This window comes from Ipomoea nil, unplaced genomic scaffold (genome assembly GCF_001879475.1).
Source record: "Ipomoea nil cultivar Tokyo-kokei standard unplaced genomic scaffold, Asagao_1.1 scaffold2926, whole genome shotgun sequence".
In the NCBI taxonomy this organism is placed as follows: domain Eukaryota; kingdom Viridiplantae; phylum Streptophyta; class Magnoliopsida; order Solanales; family Convolvulaceae; genus Ipomoea; species Ipomoea nil.
The window spans coordinates 1,961,272-1,977,875 of NW_017619354.1; the positions used below are offsets into that span (position 1 = coordinate 1,961,272).

General features: G+C 31.3%; 1 protein-coding gene and 1 pseudogene across 1 annotated transcript; both read left to right on the forward strand.

The window, feature by feature from the left end:
- The first annotated feature begins 2,507 nt into the window (after positions 1 to 2,507).
- LOC109161672 lies at positions 2,508 to 5,772 on the forward strand (annotated as a pseudogene).
- Positions 5,773 to 8,928: 3,156 nt separating this feature from the next.
- Positions 8,929 to 10,326, forward strand: LOC109161590 (bZIP transcription factor 11-like). Its single transcript, XM_019310059.1, has one exon. The coding sequence runs from the start codon at positions 9,614 to 9,616 to the stop codon at positions 10,130 to 10,132; it is 519 nt and encodes a 172-aa protein (XP_019165604.1). The 5' UTR covers positions 8,929 to 9,613; the 3' UTR covers positions 10,133 to 10,326.
- The last annotated feature ends 6,278 nt before the right edge of the window (positions 10,327 to 16,604 follow it).

Sequence of the window (16,604 nt, forward strand, 5' to 3'; positions counted from 1 at the left end):
TGCCACTTCCAATTTAGGAATGAAACTCTCACTCCAAATGCCATTATATCAATCCTCCCCACCCTCTCCCCTTAGAAATTAAATTCAATTGTGTCTTGTAACACTATCATTAACATTAGCTTTAAATCTTTAACAAATGACACTCTCAAATTTCTAGTCAACTAAGTTTTATACTTGAGATGTGATCGACACCGATTTACCAAATACATAAAATTTATTACGTACGGAGTAGTTTTTATCATAAAACATTATATTGTATGTTCCCATGCATCTCATTGAGACTCATACGGGTACTAAAATTACAAAAATAGCCATTATAAATTCATAATAATACAGCCATCGCATTATTATAATAATAATTATATAATTATAGTAATAATAAAGATCTGATTCATTCTTTTTGGAAGTTACTGTGTGGAAGAATTTGATATACTTTTAGATTATACTCTGAATTCTTTGAAAAATGAAATTGATCTGATATATACTTTCCAACTTGTGCAAAGATAAAGATTAGGCCATTATCTATTGGACTGACAAAATAAATTTTATAAGTGTTTCTATGGGCTGGTTCTTCTGTATGTTTTGATACAATCTTTATAGGTTTATTTTTTTTTTTTAGGTGTAAACCACGAGGTGGTCCGGATCATTCTCTGTTCGTTTAACGGTCCAGGTTCACCCGACTAATCCCTGTTCGTTACGAGAGGGTGGAGCTGGTCCGGGGGGAATCGTCGCTTGTGGGAATCGAACCTGGATTATTCCGAAATTCTCCTCCACGAAGAAAGCTCATTATCTTTATGGGTTTATAGATATGAAAGAATTACTTCTTTCATCTCATTTATTAAAATAAATATATTGTTTTTAATTTCTTTTATTTATTAAAAAAAAAAGTGTAGCAAGAGTAGAACCAAAAGTTTTCTAGGATAATCAAGTATCAAAGTTTATCACCATAAATTATCTTGAAATGTAATTTTATCAAATGTAATTCCATTTAAAAAAAAAAAAAAAAAAAAAAAAAAAAAAAAAAAAAAAAAACCCGTTAGCTCTCTTTTATTTAACCTTTGTTTCACATTTCTACATTAAGTACAAATTATTAATTATTTTGTCAACTATATGAATTTTTCAACAAGTTTATATATATATATATATATATATATATATATATATATATATATATATATATATATATATATATAAACACACACACACGGGAGGATTCAAGGTGAAAATAGATTCCGAAGTAAAAAGTGATGACAAATCTAATTCATCAATTTAGATACATCAAAAGTTGAAGGTCACTAAAAAATAAAGGGAAAATGGGTGGGGTCAGTTTTCTAAATATTAAAAATTTGAAAGTTTACAATAATTATAAAATTGATCCCGTATTTTTGTTTACTAAAACCCTCCACCATTAATGAATCCTAATGAGCATTTGTGATCAATCTTTACGTTTTATAGGAGGGGTTGCTCTCGTTTGAACTCATCCTTATCAGGGCCGTCCCTGGGCATGTCTGCCCAGGGCAGGCGCACAGGGCCCCCAAAATTTTGGGGGCCCCTTAATTAAAAAAAAAATATAACATATATAGGCTTTTGCTTTTGGACTTCAACCAATTAAAGAAAGTCCAATGTTAGTGAACCTTTCTCTAAAAAACCAAAGCCCACTTGGCCACTTTCACACCAACATACGTAACAAATATCTAAATTAACCTAATCTAGAACTTATTAACTATATAACCTATATTAACCTAATCAAAATTCTAAAGTTTCACAAATAGAAAGTCGAAAAGAGAAATTTTCAAAAAAAAAAAAAGAAAGTCGGAAAGAGAAATCACGGAAGAGACGAGACTCAAACTACAACAAATTGCTTACTGCCTAACAATTTAGGTATTTGAACTTTTATTCTTTTAATTTGAGAGTGCTATTTGTGAATTCTAGGTATTTGAATTAATTCAAATATTGAATTTTTTTTAATTTGAATATTTGTGTATTTGAACTAGATTAGGTAATTTAAATTTGGGAAAGATGACAGATTCTACTCGTGTGATACTGATTCTCCAATTCTCAAACTCTCAAGTTCTTCAATTCTCTTGATAGGTAATTAAAATTACGTATTATTTTACAATTCTTGTTTATTGTTTGATTTACATGACTTAATAATTCTGATTTCAAAATAATATATTCAAGAATTTGTTTCTTGATTAATTATCTATTCATAGAGTTTCTAAATAAATTTTTATTTTTTTCTTAGGATTTTATGTCTTCTAGAAAATATTCATCTGGGTTTGAGAAGCGTAAAAAGAAAAGAAGAATTGAACAACTAACTCAATCTCAAAAGGTGGCTCTTGAAAAATTTATTACAAAACAAAACTCAAATAGATGATGTCAAGGAAAAATTGTTAGATGATAATCTTCATATAGAAAATCAAGATGATTGTGAGATTGGAAAGAATTTAAATGATAATGTGCACAATGATGACAGCTATCACTGTGACAATGAAAATAATAAGAATGTTGATAGTTGTTTAGATGATGTTGGTCACAATGATAAACCAAAAGATTCGCTTTTATTTGACATATATGATCCAAGAAATTGGGATGCCCTTGATTCTAAATTAGTAGATATTCTTGTGAAAGATGGTCCAAAAAGAGATTTATCAATAAATAAAGGTCCTAAAGATAAATTCTCTAGAAGATTTTCATCAGCATTTTACACAAGATATTTGCCAAATGGAGAGAAGTGTGATCGAGATTGGCTTATATATTCAAAAGAACTTGACAAGGTGTTATGTTTTTGTTGCAAGATTTTTAAAAAAAGTATAGGAAAAGGTGTTTTGGTCAATGAAGGTTTTAGGGACTGGACACATCTTGGTGTTAGACTTAAAGAGCATGAAACGAGTGTAGATCATATAACTAATATGACAACTTGGATGGAGTTGCGTCTTAGATTACAAAAAAATGAGACAATTGATAAAGTGGCTCAAGAACAACTTTTGAAAGAAAAAGAATATTGGAGGAAAGTATTATTTATGATTATTGCAGCTGTGAAGTATCTTGCTAAAAATAACTTGGCATTTCGTGGAACAAGTGAGAAGTTGTATGAGAATAATAATGGGAATTTTTTGGGTCTAATTGAAATGCTGGCTGAGTGTGATCCTATCATTCAAGAACATGTTGTACATGTTAGAAATCGTGATATTCATCATCATTATCTTGGTCCTACGATTCAAAACGAATTGATATTTATGCTTGCTACTGTAGTTAAAACAAAGGTCATCAAAAAAAAAAATCAAAGAAGCAAAATATTTTTCAGTGATATTAGATTGTACTCCTGATGTGAGTCACCAAGAACAAATGTCTTTGATTTTAAGATGTGTGGATATTTCAACATATCCAATTAAAATAGACGAGTTCTTCTTGGAATTCTTGGTTGTGAATGACACCACTGGCCAAGGTCTTTTTGAAGTATTACAAAATGTGTTGATATCACTTGATCTTGATATAGATAATGTAAGGGGACAAGGTTATGACAATGGGTCAAATATGAGAGGGAGACATCAAGGTGTACAAAAAAGACTATTGGATATAAATCGTAGAGCATTTTATACTCCTTGTGGTAGTCATAGTCTTAAATTGACTTTGTGTGACGTTGCAAATAGTTGTGCAAAGCAAGGGATTTCTTTGGAGTAGTGCAACGAATTTACACAATATTTGCTAATTCAACAAAACGGTGGCATATCTTGAAAAGTAATGTAACATATCTAACTCCTAAGCCATTGTCATCTACTCGATGGGAAAGTCATGTGGAAAGTGTTAAAGCAATTAGATATCAAGTCAGTGATATTCGAGAAGTCCTACTTCAAGTGGCAGATACAGACAGTGATTCTAAAATTCAAAGTGAGGCAAGATCTTTAGCTACAAATGAGCTTAGTAACTTTGAATTTTTGTTAGCAACAATCATTTGGTTTGAAATCTTATCTGCGGTTAATGTAGTTAGCAAGCAATTACAAACAAAAGATATGCTTCTTGATGTTGCTATTAATCAAATTAAAGGGTTAGTTTCTTTCTTCAAGAATTATAGAGAAAATGGTTTTTCTACTGCCATGGATACTGCAAAGGAAATTGCCACTGAATTAGAAATTGAGCCAGTGTTTCCTCAAAAGCGAAAAATTCGTAGAAAAAGACAATTTGATGAGAGTGCTGACGATACTTCACTATCTCCAGAAGAATCTTTTAGGGTTCATTATTTTTTATACATTGTAGATCAAGCTATTATTTCATTGACCCAGAGGTTTGAGCAATATGAAGTATATGAAGGAACATTTGGTTTTTTGTTTAGTTCTCACAAGATACAATCGATGGCTGATACGGATTTGAAATATTGTTGCATTTGTTTAGAAGCAGCTCTTAAGAGAGATGAAGAGTGTGGTGATATTGACCGAAATGAATTGTATATTGAGCTAAAATTGTTTAGAGAGATTTTATCGAAAGAAAATATAGGAGCAGTGAGTATATTGAATTCATTGAAACGGTTGGGTTGTTTTCCAAATGCTTCTATTGCATATCGAATATTATTGACTATCCCAATTACTGTTGCCTCTGCAGAAAGGAGTTTTTCAAAGTTGAAATTGTTGAAATCGTACTTACGATCAAGTATGTTGCAAGAGAGACTGAATGGATTAGCTTTAATCTCTATTGAAAATGACATTTTGGAAGAAGTTGATATCAAAAGCTTGGTGGATGATTTTGCGTCTAAATGTGCACGACGCATGTCACTTTTTAAATGAAATTTTAGATGTATTTTTTTATACAATATTTATATTTTAAATTTTTGAAGACAACTTTTTGAACAATTATTATTTATATATAAAAATTAATTGAAAAAGGGGCCCAAATTCAAATATTGCACAGGACCCCAATTTTTATTGGAACGGCCCTGACCCTTATAAGAGAGGGTTCATGTGAGAGCATGCTCTCAAAAAAAAAAAAAAAAAAAAAAAAAGTGAGGACTGATATGATATATCTATTTGGATAGATAAACGATTGAATGTTGTTGAAAAATAAGGAGAAAAGATGTGGAGTTAGTTTTATAAATATTTGCAATCTTGAAAGTTTGAAATAATTACTGAGTATAAACTTTTTTTTTTAAATACTATTGACTCTTTAATTTCTCAACCTGTTGATGCATAAATAGTCAACACCACTCCCACGGAGACTCAATCTCATGACCTTCTATATATGAGAGTCACTATAAACTTACTTCACCTGTTTTCTTTTTTACAAAACTTTCATTAATCTTGATAAACGACGGCTATGATTAGTCCTTTTTTTTTTTCGACCATTTCTCATTTCTAACCCTATATATAATAGCAAAATTTTTGGGGCACGCCCTCCTTATTCTACCCCTGAAGTGTAGTATTAGATTGAAATTGATTTAAAGTGCAGAGCAAAGCATCGTTTTCTTGTCCAAATAAACATAAAATTACAAAATCAAATTGACCAAAAATGATGTGAGTTCATTCACGATTACAAGAGCAAGGGAGATCAAATTGAGTACTAGAATGAACGGATTGAAGATGACTTCCACTTATCCAGATCTGCTCCTTAAAAAAAAAATAAAAAAAAATTAACCATAGTTTTCATAAGTTGACTATTAACTTCCTCATAGAATGCAAAGCACGCTTTTGGATCACTTTACGCTTATACCATTTTAATAAAAAGTGAACACTTCGTGGTACTGCTTAAAATTTAACATTTTTTGTTAGGGTAATAGAGTGATATAAATGAAATTAATTTAACAAGTTATTTAAAAATATATATGTAAATGTTGGATATTGGTGAATAAATCGAAACACAAAATATATATAAAATATATATTTGTCCTGAAAGATGGAATTTAATTTATAGAAAATTAATTCCAACCAATTTGATACGAAACCAAAATTACATATATATATATATATATATATATATATATATATATATATATATATATATATATATATAAACCAAATAGGGATTTATTTTATCAAAATAATCCCACCACAACTAGTACGAAACTAGTACAAGGATTTAATCTATCCGAGATTAATCCCACCACTTGGTCCGAAACCAAGAACAAAAAATAAACAAGATACGGGTTTCTAACCTGAGGTTTTAACCCAACGAGAAGAAAGAAGAAGCAGAGGAAGCCGAGTCGTGTGTACACACACTCTCCTTAAAACCGATTTGCCACCTCCCGAGGGTGCTAGGATCGCTGTGGCGTCAGTCTCCCAGGATAAAACGGACTACGACTTTGGCGTTCGAGCACTCTAACCCAAAGCCCGGCGAACTAGAACACAAGTTGAGCACTCCGATGTTTTACGGAATTATTGGCAGAATTTTCTTCTTTTTAACAAAAAGAGTTGAGAGTAGAGAGAATAAAAATCAGGAGATTTTGATTAGTTAACAAGACTTGTAAAACCATTCTGCCAATAACAAGTTTATATAGGAGAAGGGATTTAAAAGCATCATCATGGCACATTAACCAACATAAATCCAAGATTTAATAATTTGATAATAACGTTTGAAACGGTCGTAATTATTATCGTAATAATTCCAACGGTCACGAACTTAATACGCGATTAATTCGTACCGACCATAACGACCCGTTTCAAAATATTTGAGTGCCCGAGAAGTCCGTACAAACCCGAAGGTTTAACAAATTGGGACCGAAAACCACACCCGAGTGGTCCACACGCACCGAAACGGTGCAGCACGAATCAATGCATATAGCATTGACTCGTGCTGGAAGCACCGAATTGGTGCTGCACGAAAGAAGCTAAAACTCCATTTCACTAATTAAGCCTTCCAAGGCTTAATACAAAAGCTTCCTTCCATTCGTCCATGCATCATCACAGCACGAATGCATCCCAATTCAATTAAGCTTTTCAAACTTAATTACACTTAAGCTTCCAACCAACTTTCGTGCAATGCAACGAAAGTTATTAAAATGCTGATTTCTAATTAGCATTTAAATTTAAGTTTTTGACTTCTCTCAAATAGGTTCACTTTGAGAATCAATTTATCATTCACCTATTACCCATTTTGAGCGTACATTATATCAAATTCTTCGTCTCACTACGAAGAACCCGAATCCACTTTGACCCGACCCAAATCGAAAGTGGATCCCACATATATTTGTACCACAAAATAATCACTCAAAATGTCATTTTTAGCTAAAAATTCCAACAGTAAATCCACCATTAAATTTGGACTGTCAACTTGGTTTTTGCAGGCATAGTTGGCCCCACCAGAAAACAAAGCAACTCCCTTTTTCGCGCGTGAGGCGCTCATTCGGGCGTGTGCACTCCTCATCCAATGGGCACTTTTTTATGCTGCTGATTTCCTTTTCTTCTTCTTCTTGTTGTTCTTCTTCTTCTTCTTCTTTCATGTCTTTCTCTTATGTTCTCTTCTTAGTACGCACCTAAAATTTTGTGCTAAAAACTACATAATTGAGGATCCTTAGAGCATCTACATCAGGGGAGAAATGGGGGAGAATTCACTACTTTTGAGACCAAAATACAATGGTGGCAGAGAGAGAAGGGGTGGGGAGCATCTGCAAAGGTTGGGATATTACTCTGCCCAAGAAAAAGAATTAATGATGGATGAGAGAGAACCAATAGAGAAATGACATACTTATTTTTTATATATTTTTTTTTATAAAATCAGTTTTGATTATTTTTTTTCCTCTCCTCCCACATTATTATCTTTCCTACTCACTCTTACATTCTCCCCTTAATATCCCGAACGGACAAGGATGCTCTTACAAACTCTACTCAAGAATTTAGGGTTAAAGTACATGTACTATATAATTTTATTTAATTTAGTTTTATAAATTAATTTGGTTTAATTTAATATATGTATGTTTAATTTTGGTATAATTAAAGACTAAATATTTACTGTGTCCAAATTGTCCGCTTACTATTGTCATTTTTTTCTTAGTTAAGGAAAAATCATACTTTTATTTCTGCCGCATTATTCTATGAAAGTTGGGTGGAGTTATAATTAATCAAAAAAGAAAGGGCATGTGAGTGAAGAATACCAGAATGAGTAATATTAAACTTTTGAGTTAATTCCATTTTTTACCTTAAATTTATAAGTGACAGTCAACTTTTAGTCTTTTTTATCATAACATTCTCATTGATCCTAGTATTATTGTTAAAATGTCGTTAAATATAAAGATATTTTAATATTTTTTATACAAAGTAAGTTGACCCGTTATAGTTTTAAGTTTATTTTTTAAAAATATATATATAGTTGAAGACCGAAATACCCTTGTATTTAACAATATTTAAATTATTTTATTGATAAATGGTTAAAAATAGTCATGTCACAATAATACTAGGACCAAATGTGAATATTCTGCTATAAAAAATAAAAAAAAATTAAAATTAACTGTCACCTATAAATATATTATCAAAATTGGAATTAACTTTTAAAGCTTCATTAACCGTGAAAATTATCTATTGATCTTTTTAGCTTGAGTTAATTTGCTATGAATAATATAAAATAATTTTGTTTTTTTGTAATTTTTTGTTGAGACCACAAGAAAAAATTTATTTATAACGCATTTTTGAGTAAAATTGTGAATTTCCCAACAAATGAAAGTAATATAAAAAGTGTTTGAGTTACCTAGTTATGAAAGATGATGGTTCCCAGCTGGATCTGGACGGTCGTGGAGGCTTCTGCGGCCACCCCACATGTCCCATCATCCCTGTCCCCACCCACCTTTTGTCCCTGAGTAGATTCCAAACTTCTTGTTTTGGTACTCCACTTCACATATTTCTCTTTTCACCCCCACTCAAAATTATTTCTTCTTTTTCCACTTTCATTTTTTTAAATTTTTTCTAACCCAAATTCCACCACTTTTTCCGCTATAAAATCCCAATCAAACACTTAGCCCTTCCTCTACCTCCTCTTATGTTTTCTCCTTTTACACTTTCTACTATTTACTGCCCCTCTGCTCTTTCAGTTTCAAAGGCTCCAGAACCTGATTTCCACCTTTCTTCTTCTTGGGTTTTCTGCAATTCTTGATCTTTTGTTTTTTTTTTGTCTTGAAGATTCTGTTGGAAAATCCTGTTGGTTGATCTGTTCTTGAAGTCTGGGGAATTATTATTATCTGGGGGTGGGGGGGTTTTCTTGAAGCTAATCTTGATGATCAACATATTATTTCTAGTCTTTGAAATTCATGTCTGCAATTCTCAGTGAACTGTTTCTTTCCGGTTGTATGATAAATTCCACATATAGGCGCAGGACCCATTTAGTGCAATCTTTCTCTGTTGTCTTCCTCTACTGGTTTTACTACATTTCATGATTGTGTTTTGCTTCCATATATAGATATATAGATATATATATTATTATTACATATATACATATATAAATATAAAATAAAACCAGCTCTCTCTATCTTTGAATTTCTGAACAACGCTTCTGTTACTGTTAAGATCATCGATCACTATCTGGGTCCTGCTAGTTTTCTCTCTCTCTCTCTCTGTCGTCTGGGCTTTTTTTACTCTTTTTTTAGTGTGTTTTTTATCGGGAATTTTTGTGCAAGCTTAAGTTAAGAAGCTTTGTTTCCATGGCTTCCTCCGGCGTGACGTCACCGGGGTCAAGCGTGCTTCAGAGCTCGGGTTCCGAGGAGGATCTTCAGACGCTGATGGATCAGCGGAAGCGGAAGAGAATGATATCGAACCGGGAATCGGCGCGGCGGTCGCGGATGAGGAAACAGAAGCATTTGGACGATCTGATGGCGCAGGTTTCGCAGCTCCGGAAAGAGAACAACCAGATCGTCACCGCCATGAACGCCACCACCCAGCAGTACCTCAACGTGGAGGCGCACAACTCCATCCTCCGCGCGCAGGTGGCGGAGCTCAGCCACCGCCTGGAGGCGCTGAACGAGATCGTGAGCTTCCTCAACGCCAACAATGGCGGTTTCGCGGCGGCGCTCGAGGAGGAGGAACAGCCCAATTATTCCTGCTACGGCAATTTGGAATCTCCGGCCGATGCGTTTTTCGCGACGAATAACAATTCCTGGAACTTCCTCTACTCCAACCAGCCCATTATCACCTCTGCGTCTGCGGATATCTTGCAATACTGATCGAAAACAGAGAAACCTGTCTTTTAAGCTCCAGGATCCAAGAATGTATTATTAGTAATAGTGTAATGGTTTTAAGGAATAAAATGGTTCTGGTAAATCAAAGAAAAAAAAAATGTTATTTCAGTAGTTGTCATTTGGTCTACCTTTCATTAATGTAATGCAATATTAATAGGAAAATACTATGTGTACTTTTACTATCTGCTCTCAATTTTTACTCTTACACTTAAAATTTTGATATAGACCTTCGTGATGGACTTACATAATTCGTAATGGACTTACATAAAAAAAAAAAGTTTATGAGTATATGTGACATCAGGGAGTAAAATTAAGGAAGTGTGCCCCTGAATTTATTTTAGTGATTTTTTGCTTGACTTGACGGGAAGTAGTAGTCTGAAGTTCAAATCCCACTATAAACATAAATAGGCTTAAATAATTTTTTTTTTTTTAAAAGAAGCCTATGAGTATCTAACATCAGGAAATAAAATTGAGGGAGTGTGCCCCCGAATTTAGTCTAGTGGTTTGTTGCTTGATGATGTCACAACAGGAAGCAACAGTCTAAAGTTCGAATTCCACTAGAAACATGAATAGAGAAAAGGTTTATAATGATAGAAGGTGTGGATTAGATCTCTTGCACGTACATAAAAATTGAATTTGATCGATGGATTAATTGCACAATTTCGATTTACCTTTACAGTAACTCTAGGGGCAAGATCATGTAGGCTTATGATTAGTCTAGTGAATATGTACGCACATAAAAACGAGATCATGTAGGCTTATGATTAGTCTAGTGAATATGCACGCACATAAAAATTGAGTATGATATGGGTTAATTGTCCGTTTTGTAATTTACCTTTGCAGTGACTCTAGGGAGTCTAGGGGCAGGATCACGTGGGCTTATGATTAGTTTAGTGAAGATAGGATTATCTGAAAAAAAAAATGAGAAAATAAGAATTAAGAGTACATGTAGTACAATTTATATTAATATTAATATTAAAATTCCCACCTAATTAAGTGTACTTAGACTTTGAAATACCACATTTTAATTACAATTTAATATATGTTCTTTTGCTTAATCATCTAGGTAACCTCATTAGTTTAACTAAGATCAAGGAAGTAATGCAACATCGACGTTGTAAGGACGTGTAAAACTGGTCCGTGAACCCACCAACCAAAAACATGCGAAAACATAGTACTACCTGAAATCTCATCATTATTATTATTACATATACAACACTGCGTTGCCTTTTAAAAGATCAATAACATATTTAATCTAGGCAGATGTTTTTGAAGAAATTATAACACGCCTTTGATTCAAGGAATAAGAATTTATTTTAGAGTTAATGATATATTGTGTCCTTCGAGTATAATATTTTTACCACGTTTTTAGTCTTAAATTTTTAAATTGTCCATTCGTGATCATTCAACTTTCAAATTATTACCATTCGTGGTACAAGTTAACCATCTATGATTTTTCAATTTTTAAAATTTAACCAACCGTAGTCCTCCTAAAAGGACCATGAGTGATTAAAATTTGATAGTTGAAAAACCATGAGTGGTTAAAATTTGATAGTTGAAAAACCATGAGTGGTTAACTTGGACCACGAATGGTAAAAATTTGAAAGTCGAAAGATTACAAGTGATCAGTTTGATAGTTCAAGATTAAATGTGACAAAATCACTATACTCGGAGGACTCCAAATGGTATTAACTCTTTATTTTATTATTTGGATTGTTAAGTAGATTTTTGAAATTATATTTTATTGTTTGATTGATTTAAAACATAAAAATGGTACAATCATTTAAAAATAGAAGTATCTTTCTTTGATTATTATACATGTAATATGCCCGTTATTAATTAAATAAAAGCAATTTAAATATTATTAGTTATCGATTTTTAATTTGATCATATTTAGTCCTACGATTTTGTTGACCTTGTAACGGAGTATACTATTTTTAATTGACTTTAATTTATGAGACAATCTAATAAAGTCACTCTTTTAAGTGGGAGGTTGTGAATTTTATTCAAAGCATACCTTCAAATATCGCTTATAAATTTTTGTAAATAAAAAAATTAATTTATAATTATTTATGAAGTACAAAAGTAGAGAGGTAGGTAGCTAGGTGTGAGCATCATTTTAGAAGTAATAAAAACCACAAAAAATGATTTAAGAGGAAGTCAAAAGCCGCAAACTGGGTACAAAATTTCAAGATCTATGACAAGTCGCACGTGCATGGAACCAATGTCTTCGGAACAACACTACAATACCACAATCCTAGTTGTAATACTATAATCTCTCTGCTCCCAAAATTCACGATTTATGTCACTTACACTAACATTACACGATTACCCACACTACTAGTTTAATCTGACAAATAAATTAAATGATTTTACTATAAAGTGAAATTGTATAATCACCGACCAATTTCTAACCTCTTCATAACTTACCAACAAAAAGTTTATTCATATAACATTGTAAAAAAAAAAAAAAAATCAAATTACAATGCAAAATAAAGAATGTTTTGGGTTCATTGCTCAATTTAAATTTAAAAAATTATATATATAAAATTCGGTAGAATTTTTCAATATTTAGAATATATAATAAAAATAATATTAGCGGTAAAAATTTTACTTGACATGTCATGTTGTGATTAATTATTGTAATAATGTTAAATCACATGATCTTTTGACTACGCAATCGACCAACAATTAAGATGTGTTACCTATGTTTTAAGAAAAATCTAAAAACACATCTAACAACTTAAATGCCTAACCATCAAAAATTTCTAATGAACTTTGTTGATAGTTAGTAATAGCAACATCTTATGAGCGTTTTTCTAAATCCTCAATATGGTTTTAAAGTTGGTCGAAAAATTCAATTTTTTTTACTATAAGCTCTAAGTTCTAATACTTTTTGGTAGTAAAAAATTTAGGGTGTTCAAACAATTATAGTAGCTAGTATATATTGTTTTTGAGTATATTGGAGAGGAAAACAATCAAAATAAGAAAAAACACATGAATCATGGCTAAATCACACTAAAGGTGTGTTTGGTTCGCACATAGGAATCGGAACCGGAATGAGTATCAAATACTTGGTAATGGTAATGGATTTTGGTGAAAGTATTTAACATGTTTGGTAGTAGAGTGGAATGGGAATAGTTACTAATAGTAGTGCTTGAGAATGAATAAGGGAATGAAACCCTTATTGTATTTGGGTATGGGTTTTTCAATTGATGGGGTATTCGAAACCCATAATAATGTTATAAAAACCTATCAACCAAACAACAACAACAATCACTTTCATACCCATTCCTATGGGCAAAACCCATCAACCAAACACACCCTAAGAATAGAATAAAGTATTAAATCATTTTAGAGTGAAAATCGAAAAACTACCAAACCAAATTGAAGTATTATATTATAATATATAATTGAATTGCTGTCTTGCAATTAGTTCCATTTACTAAACAGCACCAACAAAGCAAAAATAGAGAAACCTATAGGCATTTCTCAAAAATGGGAAAAAGTAACAAAAGTGTACTTAAAACAAACTAAAAGTTGGGTAGCTTAGATAGGAAGATGGAAAGCTAGGAAGTGCATGCAGAGTGGTTTAATTAACTTTTGGGTGTGAAATATAATGAAGAGCACTGGCAAATGGTTGTGCAACTTGATTTCACAGTGGGGTGGGGGTGGGGGTGGAATCTAATGTATAGTAGTTTATGGTTTTTCTTTCGATGCCATTAACTCCCATGAATCTATCTTAGGTAAACATGACAAACCAAAAACAATAATAATAATGTAAGAGATGAGAATTCTTAGTGGTAGGCAATTAAACCAAGTTGTCCCTACACGTGCCCAGTTTTTCTTTCAAAAAGAAACAAAATCTTAACAAGAAGACAAAGGGTTGTCATGTTTTTTAGTCACAATCGAAAAGCACACATTGCTCCATAATCCCGTAGACTCATACGCAATCAGTTTCACGTCCCCACAGCCTTGAACGCTTGCTTTTCCGATCCAAGACTATATACCATGTAATAAACCACTCAAGTTTTAGCTGATTAAGTAGAATTTACTCATTGTTTCAAAATGTTAAAATTCAAAAAGTCGTTTAAAATAGTTTTTTCGATTAGCTTTATGATAAAGTTATTTGGCATATAATCAGCTATCAGCTAACAACTAATTTACTAAACATCTTTCTACAATCAACTAATACTATCAACTAATTAAACTCACTAGCCCAACTAACAGCTATCAGCCAATAGTTATTTGCCAAACACCCTATATGGTGACTAATTCTGGTGTTACACTCTTATCTCTAAAATCTCTAATTTCTAACATTTAATAAGACCAAATGATATTATTTCTTAACTAGAATGAAAATTATGTTGATAGTATAAGTTGTATTAAGTGTAGTGTTTGTTCTTTGTGTTATTTGTATTGTTCCTTTATACCTTTTTCTCAATTTTATCCTTCCCATTTTTTCTTTTAACTTTTATTTAAAAAAAAATTATGCTAAATAATAATATTTTTTACCAACAAAAAATTAAAACTCTATAGTTTAATATTTATAAGATATAAGTGTTTATTTATTAATTTATTTGATAATTTAATTTTACTAGCTTTTTGTTGTTCATTGGATATTATATTATTCACTAGCACATGGTAGGTATTTACAATTTGTGTGTGTGTAAAAGTTAAATGAAGCCTGTTATGTAACTAAATAAATGTCCAATGTTAAAATAATTTGTATAATTTCATTATTAAATGAATATAACATGTACTATTATATACATTGTTTTGGTTAAATACACATGATTTATTAATTCGAGTTTCTACTTATTTAAATAAATATCGCACTCTGTTTTAAAGTTCATATTTTCATATGTTCTTATTTTAGATAGACAAATAAGATTTAATTTTATTTCTCATAAGAACAACTATTCTTAAAATAGTGAATGAATAAGATATATACTTAACTTGAAAAAAAAAAAAAAAAACTTTTGTAAATAACTTTTATTGCATTATTTAAGAAAAAACAACATTTGAGAGGGGGTGGGGGTGGGGGGGGGGTGAAATAGCACTATTTGGAGGAAAACAATATTATGTTGGGCAAAAACTGTTAAAATATGTAAAAGTTTAAACAAAAGGTATAATGACATTTTTATAAATATGTAAACAAAAAATGCAACATTTTTAAAAACACCATCATTTGAGAGAAAACCACATCGTTTTGGCCCAAATACACATGAAGATCGGGAAGTATAAAATTGCATTATTTTGGAATATATATGCTTGATTTATTTATTCAAATTTCTTTGCCATACCTAGGTCTTCATTTATTCATTTCTTGAGATAAATAGTCGATATTTATTCTTTTTTTTTTTTTTTTTGTTGACAATCAAAAATGCGAATGGTTATTAACGTGAGGCCACCATTTTCACGACTTCTAATCTCCACACACACTCATACGCACACATAATAGGCTCATGATCCTATAAGAACATATCCCTAGGAGAAAAATAAGAACCAAACTCAGTTTTTCATCTGTAAAAATTGGATGAATTAGATCAATTTTTTTTTTTAAATAAAGATCTGCACTAAGTGCAAACGTGCATGGAGAAATACTATAAAATGCATTCTTGGATGCATCAAAGTGTACTCATATTTGTAAGTCTAAAAGTGCACTACGTAAAACTACAAAGTGCATCTATTAATATGTGAAAGTGCAACTTATGAAATTTGCACATTTACATATTATCATATGCATTTTGTGGTATTGTACAATGTACTCAAAATTTGTAATAATAACCAAATTGCCGCCACAATTTCGATCCCTTGGTTTAGAGTCATCATTAATCTTCCCAGATCAACAACTATATATATATGATGAGTTCTCAATTTTCTTCTGAGCACTAGTCCTTGCTTGAGTGTGTATGATCTTGAGCACTAGTCCTTGCTTGAGTGTGTCTGATCCTGAGCATTAGTCCTTGCTTGAGTGTGTCTAATCCCTATATATATCTAAAAACATTATATTATTTATATGTGTGTCAATACATGTTATGTCCCTAATATTTGTCTATTTTTCTATGCTATTTTACTTTAAATGTTGTCCACCTCAATTTTATTGAATAAAATTATCCCTACTAAATTTATTTATTTGTTAACAAAACTAACATCACATTGTTATAACCATATTACTATTTAACGAATTCTAACATTAATGACTCCATCACTATTACAGTATTATCATACACTTATATCTACCATATTTTTTTTCCTATTATTTAATTACTCCGTATCATTTTATTAAAATTATTATATAAGAATTAATTTAATTGTAGATTATATTTTAAATAAATTTATATAAATGGTAAATCATATGTGTTATATAATACACATATTATTTGTATATGTGAGTACTAATATACTAGCTAAGCATTATAGATATTTATTTACTTATTTGTTTTGTAAATAC

Bases quoted from the DNA above. Each gene is read 5' to 3' on its own strand.
- LOC109161590 (XM_019310059.1), top strand. From the start codon at position 9,614: ATGGCTTCCTCCGGCGTGACGTCACCGGGGTCAAGCGTGCTTCAGAGC.